At 38.6% G+C, this 12,823-nt stretch overlaps 1 protein-coding gene across 2 annotated transcripts; it reads right to left on the bottom strand.

Moving 5' to 3' along the window:
• Positions 1-2,316: 2,316 nt before the first annotated feature.
• LOC107671141 (monocarboxylate transporter 9-like) lies at positions 2,317-9,819 on the bottom strand. Of its 2 annotated transcripts, XM_016464000.1 has the most exons (7): positions 9,461-9,819; positions 8,988-9,340; positions 8,327-8,562; positions 6,029-6,172; positions 4,339-4,434; positions 3,224-4,102; positions 2,317-3,079 (listed from the first exon to the last, which is right to left on the bottom strand). In XM_016464000.1, the coding sequence occupies exons 2-7, from the start codon at positions 9,266-9,268 to the stop codon at positions 2,868-2,870; spliced, it is 1,848 nt and encodes a 615-aa protein (XP_016319486.1). In that variant the 5' UTR covers positions 9,269-9,340; positions 9,461-9,819; the 3' UTR covers positions 2,317-2,867. The 2 variants fall into 2 exon arrangements, with proteins under 2 accessions (XP_016319486.1, XP_016319485.1); XM_016463999.1 differs by having other exon boundaries at positions 8,988-9,819.
• Between the last annotated feature and the right edge of the window lie 3,004 nt (positions 9,820-12,823).

Here is a 12,823-nt window from a genome sequence, read left to right as displayed (position 1 = left end):
CTGTAAACTGCGAAAATGAAGTCTCAAAATCCAAATGAACCGAACAAGATGGACTCGAACTAGACTTCAATTAATGCACGCGTGTCACCTGATCAACATATGCACGGATTCCTTTGTTCATGAGCAATTTATGATATATTAATGCAGAACAGAAAATTTTTATTCGCAAACATGTCTGTATTTGTACAAATCGCTGCGCAATCATTTAATCCCGAATTCCACAGACTCAAATTGAAAGGCATTTGTTTGTGGTTAGTAAGATACATGTATAAAATTTATGCAGTACATGGATAATTGTGCATGCATCCATTAATCGTTCTGAATCTAATATCATCCCATAAGTGGGCAGCCATATTGCTGCGTCACACAGGGAGCAGTTGGGGGGGTCGGTGCCTTGCTCAAGGGTCTCACCTCAGTCGTGGTATTGAAGGTGGAAGAGAGCGCTGGTTATTCACTCCCCCAACGACTCGAACCCATAACCTTCGGTTACAAGTCTGACTTTCTAACCATTAGGCCACGACTGTGTCAAGACTGTGCTTTTCAGCTAAAGTGTATAACAACATAAAACTTACAAATGGCTTATCAAGCTTAATGTTTGAAAAAGATTTTGCGTTCCTTCAAAATTTTAGGCATCACTCCTGAATTAATACATTGATCCCAAAGATGGTGCCATTGCTCAGTTTATTTTTATATTTTTTATATTTATTCAAATATCATATAAAAAATACATGTATGCAGATATTCTCATGGGTGTATTTTCGGTTGTATTTAATAATAGTTTCGTTTTGAACTGTGTATCAAGATGATTTCTGTCCATCTTCTCATTATAGACTTTACAATTCAATTTTATTTCTGTTTGAACTTAATCAGGTTTATATGTGTACTTCTATGTATTATTGGTAGTCAGTATAATTTTTGTTTGTGGCCGTGTGCTATGGGAGGGTGTATTAGAAGCCAGAATATTAAAAGCATGGAAGTATTTATAGGTTTGTTTACTGAGTGACCAGACAGTCCATATTAAAAATACATAAGGGCATCTCTCTCTCACACACACACACACTCATTCACTCACTCACTGTCTGCCTGTTATTTTTCCACTGCTCCAAATGAAACATGCCAATAGCAATGTCTTGCATACATGACAAGGTAATTTTCCTGTTACTAACAACACACACACACACCAGCATATACAGCTGGTAAATATTAGGACTAGTAAATAAATCCTACAAAAACAATTCAGAGATATTACATTACTGTGACAGATCTTCACTGATTATAGCAAGCTGGGTTTTGTGTGTCTTATAAGGCAAATAATCAATGAGATTGACAGACTAAACAAAGGAACCAGGAAGCTGTCATTAAATGATCTAATATGCACAATGCTATATATCTAACTGCATGCACAATATGCATCATACACATACAGACACTTACTTAAAAAAAACATGAACAATTGCCATGTTTCACCAGTTCATCAGATTCAGTTGGCTGTGGGGAGCTTGATGCACCTTTAAAATTAAGCTGTTATATTAAGTTCTAATCACTTACTGAAAACCAACTCAGACTTTCCAGATCTCCCAGGAAATGTAGATGAGACACTCCATGAGAAAGCTTCCTTGCCTTTGCTGCAAGGAAAAGGTGGTTACTGATGTTAATGATAGAACGAGGATGTTTGTCATAAATCTTTTTATTGTCACTTAAAAATTAACATAGTATTGTATAAAACAGACTCACTGCAATAAAATAACAAGACAAATATATGATATAGAGGGACAGTGTTACATTTTATACAGAATTATTTTGCACCCAGTCAAATGTTTACTCAAGACACAAAGCAAGTCTTTGGTTAAACGTGTAGTGGCCTTTTCTTAACATTCCTTTGCAAATATTTATACATAATATATTAAGATTCTACAACATATACTGACATGAAATAATGACACTGGCATCTCACATATACAGTAATAAAAGATATAGTGTTGTCAGGGACCAGCCTGTTGAAAAGCTTTTTCATCAGCACATTCTTATTTCTAAATGATTAACGATTAGAGATGCAGAACATGCTGAGGCATGTCTTAAAATCAAATGTGGCTAAAGTCAATTTCAAAATAAGGCCTCTCTCTACAAATTAAATTTGTTGTCACTTTGGTATTAGACAAAAAAGAAGATAATGTGAAGGGAGGGCCCCCTCAAGCGCAGGGCCCAGTGCGGCCGCACCAGTTGCAGCCCCCTAAAGACGGCCCTGTTTGAAGGAGACTGTTGTTAAAAAAAAAAACAGGACGATAATGTGCAGTTACTATTTAAAGTGCACTTCAAAGTCCTTGTTGCTCCATAAATAACAAAATAAATCTTTTGGATCTGGATTTTTAAAATGTTTTTCATGGCAAGTGCAGTGAAAAACCCCATTCACACATTATATAATTCTCTGCAGCTTTCAGTGACAAATGTTCTCATTAATGGAAGCATGTATCTTCACAGGTTGATGATATCCACATCCAACACAGTAAGACCATTCATCTAGGAGAGTAAAGTAACACAATTCAAGTGATCTACAAAAAACAGCATCTGTGTTCAGTAAACAATCTACTTAATATACTAGCAAACAACTTTTGCTATATATAAGCCTCAAAAATGAGGCAGTCTTTATAAGCATCTAAGAAAAATGAATACACCCTCTCAAAAATGACAGGGTTTGTGGGACATGTACAAACAAGTATCGCATTGAACAAAAGAAAACGTTTGGCACCATGAGAAGTCCCCTGTCAAAACCGTACCAGATAAGAAAACCATAAGAAAAGGAAGACAATCTTCTACATGTTCAGCAGAATGTTAAGGCCAAGGTCAGTTTTAGACCTTTGAGATATTGTTCAAGCCACAGAAGCTACTTTGTCACAATCAAGAGTGGGCTGTTGAGAAGTGTTGATGCCCTCTTCTGCAGGAGAATTTCCCTCCTCTGACATCCTGTTCCAGCAAGGCAGAGTGGAACAGAACAAGAGCAGAAACAATCCAGACACTAAAACACAAGTGCCACTGAAGTAAAATGCCAAGTCATATGACTGAGTCCAGTCGAAAAACCAACCTGTAAGAAAAGAAAAACGGAGATAACGTCAGTAAAAGGAAAATATATCTTCTGTATTTTTCTTTAGTACTTGTCTACTTTTCTGATCATGCAAGCTTTTGTCTTCATTTTTAACCATGCTTGTGTTCATTAGCTGCTTCTTACCTACAACAGGTGGCCCGAGGGTGATTCCAAACCCTCCGAAGCACATGAGAATGCCGTGAGCCTGACTGAGTCGTTCAATGCCCACTATCTTGGTAGTGATGTAGGATGTGAGAGACCAGTTCCCTGAGAAAAATCCAACTGCGGCTGACAAAACTTGCAGACCCATGTAGCTTTTAGGCACAGGAATGAGCAGCAGAGCGGTGCCTGTGCCTGTCAGCGTCAGGGCGTACAGGTACAAGCTGTTCACCCATCGCATGTCTGCCAGGATGCCCAGGACCAGCTTACCGATGCCTGCTGTCATGGCAACGATGGAGACGAGGGGTATTAATGCAATCCCATCGATAAGCCCCTCGCTCTGGGCTACGTCCTCCATGAAGAGCACAGGGGGGAACGCCCCTAAGCTGAACAGGAACATGGCGATGCAGAAAGCCATGAAGACACGGTCCTGTAGGAGCTCTATAGTCTCGCACAGGTACTGTCCATAGGGGCGCATTCGCTTCTTGATAGCTCGTGCTACTACTGAACAGGTCGATATCCCACCTTTTCTTTCCCCTTCACTCTCTTGCAGCTCGGTGGGTTCCTTGATGATCAAAAGCTTAATGGTGGCTGTGTTATCGGCTGAGCCGGGTGTGGTTTTGAGATCAGAGTCAATGATAATGGCAGTAGGTTTGGTGTAGAGTGGTTCTGGTTCCTCTGTACACTGTAGAGCAGCTCTCTGCTTTAGGTAGTAACCAGGCAAGTTCATAGGTCGCATTGGCCCAGCACATGCCATCAGGTTGAACGCCAGCGCTCCAATGATAAGCAGACAGCCCTCCAATCCAAACAACTCAATGAGCTCATTCTGGAGTGTGGCGTAAATGAACCCGCCCACACTTGTACCTGAGAAGGATGAACATAATTAACATCTAAACAGAACCTAAAGAATCAGGTAATCAAATAAAAATCATTGCTATCTGCACCATTTTTTGTTTTCTAATGAAAGTTGATTACTTCTTGTGTATTTTTGTATTTGATGTATTTGTTTCACTTTATTTTCATGAAGCCAAAAATGCCTATTCAATACAAATTAAAGTACCAATAAAATATCATAATACACATTTTATTACATTCCACACCTGTGGTGACAATGCCCAGTGCTAGGCCACGCCTCTTGTCAAAGTACTGGCAGGTTATGGTCAGTGTGGCAGCATGGACAAGTCCACAGCCAATGCCTTAAACACAGAAACATAAATGTATTCTTGAATTCAACATGAATGTAGCATTTCACAAGTATAATTACACATTTAAAAAAATTACATATTTAAAACTATAAATGTAATGTTATTCTGAAAAACCTTAATATAAATATACACAATAGGCCTTGTCAGCATCGTGACTGCCAGTGAGGATGAGATGTAGGTAATTATGTAAGCATGGAGTTGACGAGCCAGAGTCAATAGTGCAAAATTTTAAATAATTTCCTATATTATGTACTTCTGATTGAGGCAACAAAGGAAGTGAAAATACTTCAACAACAGGATGAAAACACTATGTCTATGGTTAGGATGACTCTGGTGTATGTCCAAAAACTCAATTTTTTTGTGGGTAGCATACTTCTGTGTGTGTGTTCAGAGGGTTTGTTGGTGTGTATGACCAGAAGTCAGCACTGTTAACAGTGATGGTACCATGGTTTCAAATTCTAAACTGTCAATGAATGTTGTATAATCATAATTAATAGCAACCCTGTCACAAACACACCCTGACATTATGCAAACTGTTCAGCATTTACTGACAATCTTGCACAAAAACACATACCATCACTCTCTACTAATATTATGACCTGACAAGACTATTTATTTATTTTTCTCTGTGACACTTTTCCTACTGTGTTAACAGAAAGATGTCAAACGAATTTAGTATTTTGACAAGACCAATAAAAATAGCTAATAGGCTATTTTTGTACAACCTACATTTTTATTTTTTTTCTCTCTGCGACACTTTTTCCCTATTGTGTTGTCAATGTTAAAAGAATTGTATCCTGACAAGGTGAATAAAAATAAGAAATACAATTTTTGTACAATTTTTGTAACTTTTATTTTCTCTGACACTTTTTTTCCTACGGTGTTGCATAAAATATTAAATGAATTTTGTGTCTTAAGATAATTCATATAAATTCAAGTCAAAGTCAATAAATTCAAGACTCTTGACAAGATGAATAAAATAACATACAATTTTGTGCAGACTACACTTTTATTTGTCAGCCTACAGTCTTAAAAATAAAGGTGCTTCAAAAGGTTCTTCAAGCGATGCCATAGAAGAACCATTTTTGGTTCCACAACGAACCATTCTGTCAAAGGTTCTTTAAAGAACCATCTCTTTTATACCTTTTTGTAATCTGAAGAACCTTCTTTCGCCACAAAGAACCTTTTGTGAAACAGAAAGGTTCTTCAGACGTTATAAGTTCTTTATGGAACCATTTAGACAAAAAGGTTCTTCTATGGCATCGTGAAGCACCTTTATTTTTAAGAGTGTATCTCTCTTTCTTTCAGTAGCGGAAATGTAAATGTGAGATTCTGGAAACGAGATCTAAATTTAGCGGGAACGGTCGGGTCAGGAAGAAAATTATTCTAAGCGGACAGCGGGTGAACAAAGAGTGAATATATAGCGGGAGCGGGTGGGTGCGGAATAGAACCTTGCAGGAGCGGGACTAAAAAAACAGTCCCGCGCAGACCTCTACTTTGAAGGTCAAAGAACAGACACAAACGCATCTGTTTCTACTGGCAAACTGCTATTCAATCAATGCTAATGATGCTTTTATTATCTTACCGACAACAATGCCATAGGAGAAGATGAGGAAAGAGATGCTCGGAGCAAAAGCACTCAGCATCAGACCTCCAGCCACCATCACACCACTGAAGACGGTTACAGGCCTTGCACCAAAATTATCCACACAAGCACTGCACACCGGGCCTACAAAGAGAGAAACAGGAACCGTATCTTACTGAATGCAAGAAAAAAAAAAAAAAGAAGATTCTGGGAAATGTTCTAGAGTGAAATGTTCAAGAAAAATGATGCACACCACAGATTTGACAGCAAACCACAAACTTGCCAAACAATGAAAAATCCATTCAGGTTGTATCTTTGCCTTATGTAGTTAGGTACAATTTTTGCTACAATTTTTACCCTTATATTAAGATTTATTACACCATACGTTATTGGTACCATGTTATAAGACCCCTCACGGGACCCTCACTCCAACTCTGTCTTAACAGATACTAAATTAGACCCTGTCATACTATAGTGGTGAAGAGAATGTGTTTGTCTATCTATCATTAGAAATAACAAATGACTCAGCACGAGTTGCTCCTAATATGGCCAAAATGGCTGGACACTGGAGAGCATCTAGTGGGAACAGTGTGTGTGTTTGTGCCACCCAGACTAAATAATTTCTCAGTCTTTATTTTGACAGCTCATTAGGTTCTGTACTGTCTGGTATGGGATACTTTATATAATCTAACAACACTGCCAAATGCCCTAAAACACACTTACGATTACTCAACACCAGCCAATCGATTGTTGACCTACACTACACTGATATCAACCTTTCCAAACTAGGGCTCTATACACTGACCAACAATATCAGTATGGATGGACAACCAACAGCTGAACCAGAACCATCCAACCCAAAATAACCAGAACTCTATCAAGCATAATGAGACAATAAATTATAAAGGAGCCAGTATAATAAGGGGAAAGGGGAACTATCTACTCTGTTGCCCTTTCACAGGGTGCATCTGATCAGGAATCAATTAGAGCATGATAGACATCTCCTGCTAGACAGTACTGAATAAGATATGTGTGTGTTTGCTTCACAGGCCAGAAACAACTCAGTAAATCCCTCTTCTTCTGAATCAGCATGACCAGTGCACACAAACACATGCTACTCATGCTCACACATACACACCCATGTCCCTGACAGTCCCGTCCAGTCATGACTTTCCCTGCCGTGACGAAGGACCACACAGCTATAAGTGTCTGTAAACAAAACCTGACACCTCCAAAACCCAAACACGCACACAGACACATTCACACAAGCACATTCGGCCTGTGTGAACTTTTACTGTAGCTCATGAAAGGTGAAAGAGTGGTGTCATTCTTGTTTTCGGAACATTAATCTCAGTAATTGCAAACCGTTCACTAATGGTTATATGTTGCTTACAAAACAAAGAAAAAAAATATTTTTATAAAAAATCTGTTGAGAAGCAGATTATGGTATTTACCACAAGTGGCTAACTTGGCCATACTAACAAACCAAACCTAGACTGCTTGGCTATGGTTCAATCTTTCTGCTCTCTTTCTCTATCTTGTAAGTAAAGTTTAGAAGATGTTCTTCTGGACGTGTCAATTTGACCTCTGCAATGCAAACAGCAAGGACCGACTAAATACAACTATAATGGAAACAAGAAGATCATTTCTTTATCTGTCAGCGTGTCTTTTCATGGAAGAGGGCTTTAGAACACTGAGTCAGCAGCATTCTATGGGAATAAAGAGCAGTATGTTTGTGTGATTTTTATGTCAGATTAGACACTTAGGACAAAGAAACAGGTTTGATAGGAAAGAGCAGTGTAATTTATCTCACGCATTTTCTTAGTACTTTGTCTTTTTTCCATTAAAACAACAAACATTTGAATTTTATCAGTTACCATGAACAAAGGTTAATAAATGCTGTAAAAATATCATAGTTAGTTCATGTTAACTGATGCAATAACCAATGTTATCAAAGGAGACCTTATTTTAAAGTGAATTTATTTGATCTTGTTTAAAGCATAAATCTAACAAAATCTACAATATACAATTTTGCTTGCAAAGTTATTTTTTCTTGTTCAAATGATGTTTATGACTGATTAAGACATATTTAACATTCTCTTTTTTTGTCTTTCAAAACATTGAACACCTATTTGTCAGCATGTGTGATGATTTGCATTGCATAACAGCATCAGAACTCTTGCCGTTTGCACTAGCTTCTTTTTATTAGGAAACTTGTACACTCTCTTTATCTCTCTCTCTCACACACACACACACACACACACACACACACACACACACAAGACGATCAGTACTCACTGGTGATGAGCGCCACACCAGACACCATGGATCCGACCCAAGCCGTCATGCCTTTTCCCTCCTGGAAGGCACTGAGCCACTCAGGGTACAACACCCCAACAGACTGGGGGGATCCAAAGGATAGGAACTGGGCCATGAAAGAGGCCAACACAATCATCCATCCCCATCCACCATCTAAAGCACCCTCACTCTTTACAGCACCCATTCTCAGCACTGACTTCACTTGACACACAGACCTGCAGAAAGAAAGGGAGAAAGTATAATAGGGTGTAGTTCACATGTCACACAGTGACAGCAGTGTTCTACAGTGTGATATGCTATCATCTATCCAAAACGATCATTCTTACAGGAACTATATATGTAATTTATATATAATCTGCAATATCATATTTAAACTTCATACAAAAATAAGTAACTTTTTAGGTTAATTGTATATAGATAACGGTGAATATATAATAGAAATTGAACTGCAAAAAGTTAACAGGTGATTTAATATGGTGAAAGCTTGAAATGTTAACCAGCAACTACACCTTAAATATTCACTTGCTTATTCAAACAAATCTAAACCTATGATAGGTTATGTTCATGTTATTGTCAACTACCAGAATAAGATGTGAAAATTAAAACTTAAAACATTAAACTTAAAAGCTGTGAGACTTACTGCAGGTGGAAGTTGCTCTTGCTTGGAGAGCGCGGTGCGCTGAACCGCTCGTGCCTTGTAGACCAGGCCAGTCTCACGCGCTTCTCTGCTGAATACCTTCTCGAGCGCAGCATCGCGCGCCGCCTAGTTTTAAAGGCTTCTGGAAAGAGACCACACCTCGAAGGTGGCGAGACCAATGACCGGACTGCCTTCTTATAGCCGTTTTCTTTAAATTCGTCCATTTCACATATGACATCCCGCAGTCGTGAGAAGAACCAGTGAAGAACCAGGGATGCATGCATCTTTACCTCCAGCGAGCGCAGAGCGGCGCAACGGAAGCGCGCTGAAGTTTCTCCTCAACTGCAGTTCACCACCTAATAATTAACAACAATTTTATTTCATAGTAATACATTCACGTCTATGATTTAGGATGTATATGCTCAAATTAGAGAATGTTTTGTTCTTTTAAGAGTTGGGAAAAACTTGCGCCTTACCAGCAGAGGAGCAGAGAGAAGTGATTATAGGAGGGGTGCGTTCAACATTAAAACGCCATTTCTCTGCTGCACTTCATAAGGCACTTATGCTAGGTTGGACATTGCAGCCAGTGCACGGGCATGTACTTTTCTCAGCAAGTGCTCTTCTATCCTGTGAAATAAAGAACGGGTTTGAAGCTCTTCGCACCGGCCGGACTCGTGAGTCACGGTGAGATCAACCGGCCAAGCAAAGAACGATTCTCTGTAGCTTTTGGATTCTTTAAGGATTTTATATTGCGTCCAAGGAAAACTATACTGTTGCTTTAAAATGCTGGAGAAAATGTTTAATTTAATAAATCAAAATAAAAAATAAATAAATGTTAAAGGGGTCATATGATGCTGCTAAAAAAAAACATTATTTGGTGTGATGAAATGTGTTTATGCGATTTAAAGTTCAAAAATGGTTCACATTATTTTCCACATACTGTACATTATTGTTGCTCCCCAGCTCCAGGCATGACGAAGTGAATATCGTCCTCTTTTGGAAGGCCAAACAAACACAATGAAACACACAGCACCTTCAGGACATGGCGCGGCAACAACAATACTACAGCGAGAATAAAAGTTACGCCTTCTTTCTTTGCGTGAACATTTGGTTATGCAAATCTTCCCACATCGTGACGTAGACATGTGGGGGCGTGTTAGAACGAGCCGTTTTAGGTAGGCGTGGTTGACTCTTAACTTTTATAAAGAATATCTCTTTGGATTTGAGACTTTAGTCTTTGCAACTTTACAGATCTTCTTTATGCAACAAGAGCTTGTAACACTCCAAAGAGAAAGGAAAAATTTTAATCGCATCATATGACCCCTTTAATTATTTGGTGATATTTTATAGTTCATGGGCTGTCCAATCTTAAATACTGAGACTCTGATGGACATATATCCCTACTTTCATATGCATATTCTGCAAGTGAGTTTTCATATGACAAAATGTATATTTTAGTTAAAGGAAACATTGTAGATACATTTCTAAGTAAATCTTTGGACATTTTAATTCATTTCAGGGTTATGTCTAATGAATGAATGATTAAAAGCAATCAGTCAGTTTATTGTTTGATTCAGGTCATGCATCTTTGAAGTAATATACAAATTAAAAAAAATAAAATAAAGGGATTCTATATGACTTTGGCATCACAATAGGCTTCAACCTCTGTGTTACTATAATTCACTTTTTTGGAGGCATACAAATAAATATCTGTTTGATGCCAGAGCTGAAGATATTGAAGGACATGTTTAGACTCAGCAACACACCCAACTTCGTATAGGACTAGACTTCAGTCAGGACTAGAATTCAACTTCTTCCCACCCTTCTACATCTCTCCTCTTTGTCTCGGTGGTCGGCTGAACTTTTGTGCTGGGTGAGTGCATGAGGGTCAGACGGCTTGGGCTTTAAGCCCACCGAGATCCTGTTCCTGGCTTTTGCTTGTACTCGTTCCCACACACACATAAAACAAGAGGTTTGGTCTTCCCCCACCCTGACTCCGTAATCCCCTCTGATATGAAAAGAGAGTGAACAAAAAGAAAGACTGAAAGAACAGAACAGTTAATTGCATTTGCCTCATATCACCTTTTTGGACAACATCTCTTCTTATGCAGCGTGACTGCAGCCCGCAGGGATCTGGGAAACCAATGGGATACTTCTGGAAGGAACATACCCTTGGCTCTAGATTACATTTTGATTAAAAAGTCTGCTTAATAAGAAAACATAGAGCTTGACATGATGGACAGAGCAAGTTCATCTACAGTACTAGTCAAGAGATTTTTAACACCCACTCAGTCTTTAGTATATTTTTTTGCACATGTAAAATAACATTCATCAATGAAATAGTATGTTAAATGGTGACTAAAGAATGTTAGACTGTTTTATGTTTTTAATTTTTCAATATAGCCGCTGTTTGATTTGCTAACACTGTTACACACTCTTGGCGATCTCTCAAAACTTCACAAGTAGCCACTTCAGGTGCTTTTCCAACAGTCTTCAAGTAGTTCCCATGCATGCCGAGTACATGTTGGTTGTTTTCCTTCACTCTCTGGTTCATTTTATTTTTTTAAATTTCAATTAAAATGTTGGTTTTGTAAATAAATTCATACAGTTTGGTCTACAAAACTAGATAAAAATGTTTCAGAGATCATGAGAAACATCAGTCAAATGTGTGTCTAAACGTTTGACTGATATTGTACATCTCTCCTGTAGTAGCTTTCATTTTCTCTCAATGTTGATGTTCAGTTTGTCCGAGAGTGGCAGAGAAGATTGAGTTATATTAGCAGAAATAGCTTATGGTTTAATGTAGTTTGGCTGGATTTGTTTTAATGTTAAGTAATCACAAATGCCATTCTTATCAAGAGCTTTTTTGGAGTTTTTCTTGGAAAAAAGATTAGTCCCATTTTCAGAGGAAAAGTAATGAGAGCAGTCCATCAGGTCTGTGCTGAGGAATTACAGGAACTCTGGAAAACAAAAGCTGTGAGTGTGACATGATCTCCATGTTTACTATGAGCTTTTGCTTCCGCTTTTAGGAGTGCAGACTCAACCTGACTAGCGTGGCAGGAGAACACAAACCTTGAGCGACCTCTGTGATATCCTGACACTCCCTTCCCTTTTCCGTCTCGTTCTCTGTTATTGACTTGCTTACACATACGGCATGTCCTGATGTTGACAGTCTTGTTTTGCCACTCCATTCATACCCTTAAACAGGTCAGCAGCAAATCAAGCTTAGGTCAGCTGAGGGAATGGTAAGGAAAGACATGCTCTCTCCAAACACTGACGCGGGGCTGTGAAACTTTCAACACTGCTGTAGAGCTGCTTTGATTAGCGTCTTCATCTTACTCAACACAAAATTTATATCAGGACTTGTTCAAAATTCACCATTTCATTATTAAATTCAAACTGCAACTTTTTTTTTGTCTTAAAGGGTTAGTTCACCCAAACATTTAAATTAGCCCATAAATTACTCACCCTGAAGTCATCCTAGGTGTATATGACTTTCTTCTTTCAGACGAATCCAGTCGGAGTTATATTAAAAATTGTCTTTGATCTTTCAAGCTCTATCGTTGTACTCAGCGGGTGTTGCAGTGCTTCGGTTCAAATGACGTGAAATAAAAAGCACCCTTCCACAAAAAAAAAGTGTCTCACACGGCTCCGGGGGGTGAACAAAGGCCTCCTGTAGTGAATCGATGCGTTTTTGTAAGAAAAATATCCATATTCAAAACGTAATAATCACTTGAATCTAGCTTGCGCTCACTGTTTTAAACGGAAGCACTTCCGGGGGAATGACTTATGAGGTCAGCTTTGCGCATGCGCGGCTCAGAAGTGACGCACGCGGAAAC

This window comes from Sinocyclocheilus anshuiensis, unplaced genomic scaffold, assembly GCF_001515605.1.
Source record: "Sinocyclocheilus anshuiensis isolate Anshui unplaced genomic scaffold, SAMN03320099.WGS_v1.1 scaffold861, whole genome shotgun sequence".
Taxonomy (NCBI): domain Eukaryota; kingdom Metazoa; phylum Chordata; class Actinopteri; order Cypriniformes; family Cyprinidae; genus Sinocyclocheilus; species Sinocyclocheilus anshuiensis.
This window is presented reverse-complemented; position numbering and strand designations above follow the sequence as displayed.

Bases quoted from the DNA above. Each gene is read 5' to 3' on its own strand.
- LOC107671141 (XM_016463999.1), bottom strand. From the start codon at position 9,268: ATGCATGCATCCCTGGTTCTTCACTGGTTCTTCTCACGACTGCGGGAT. The intron at 6,173-8,326 runs GTGAGTACTGAT...CTCTCTTTGTAG, and splicing joins TGGTGTGGCGCTCATCACCA to GCCCGGTGTGCAGTGCTTGT. The intron at 3,080-3,223 runs GTAAGAAGCAGC...CTTTTCTTACAG, and splicing joins CCTCGGGCCACCTGTTGTAG to GTTGGTTTTTCGACTGGACT.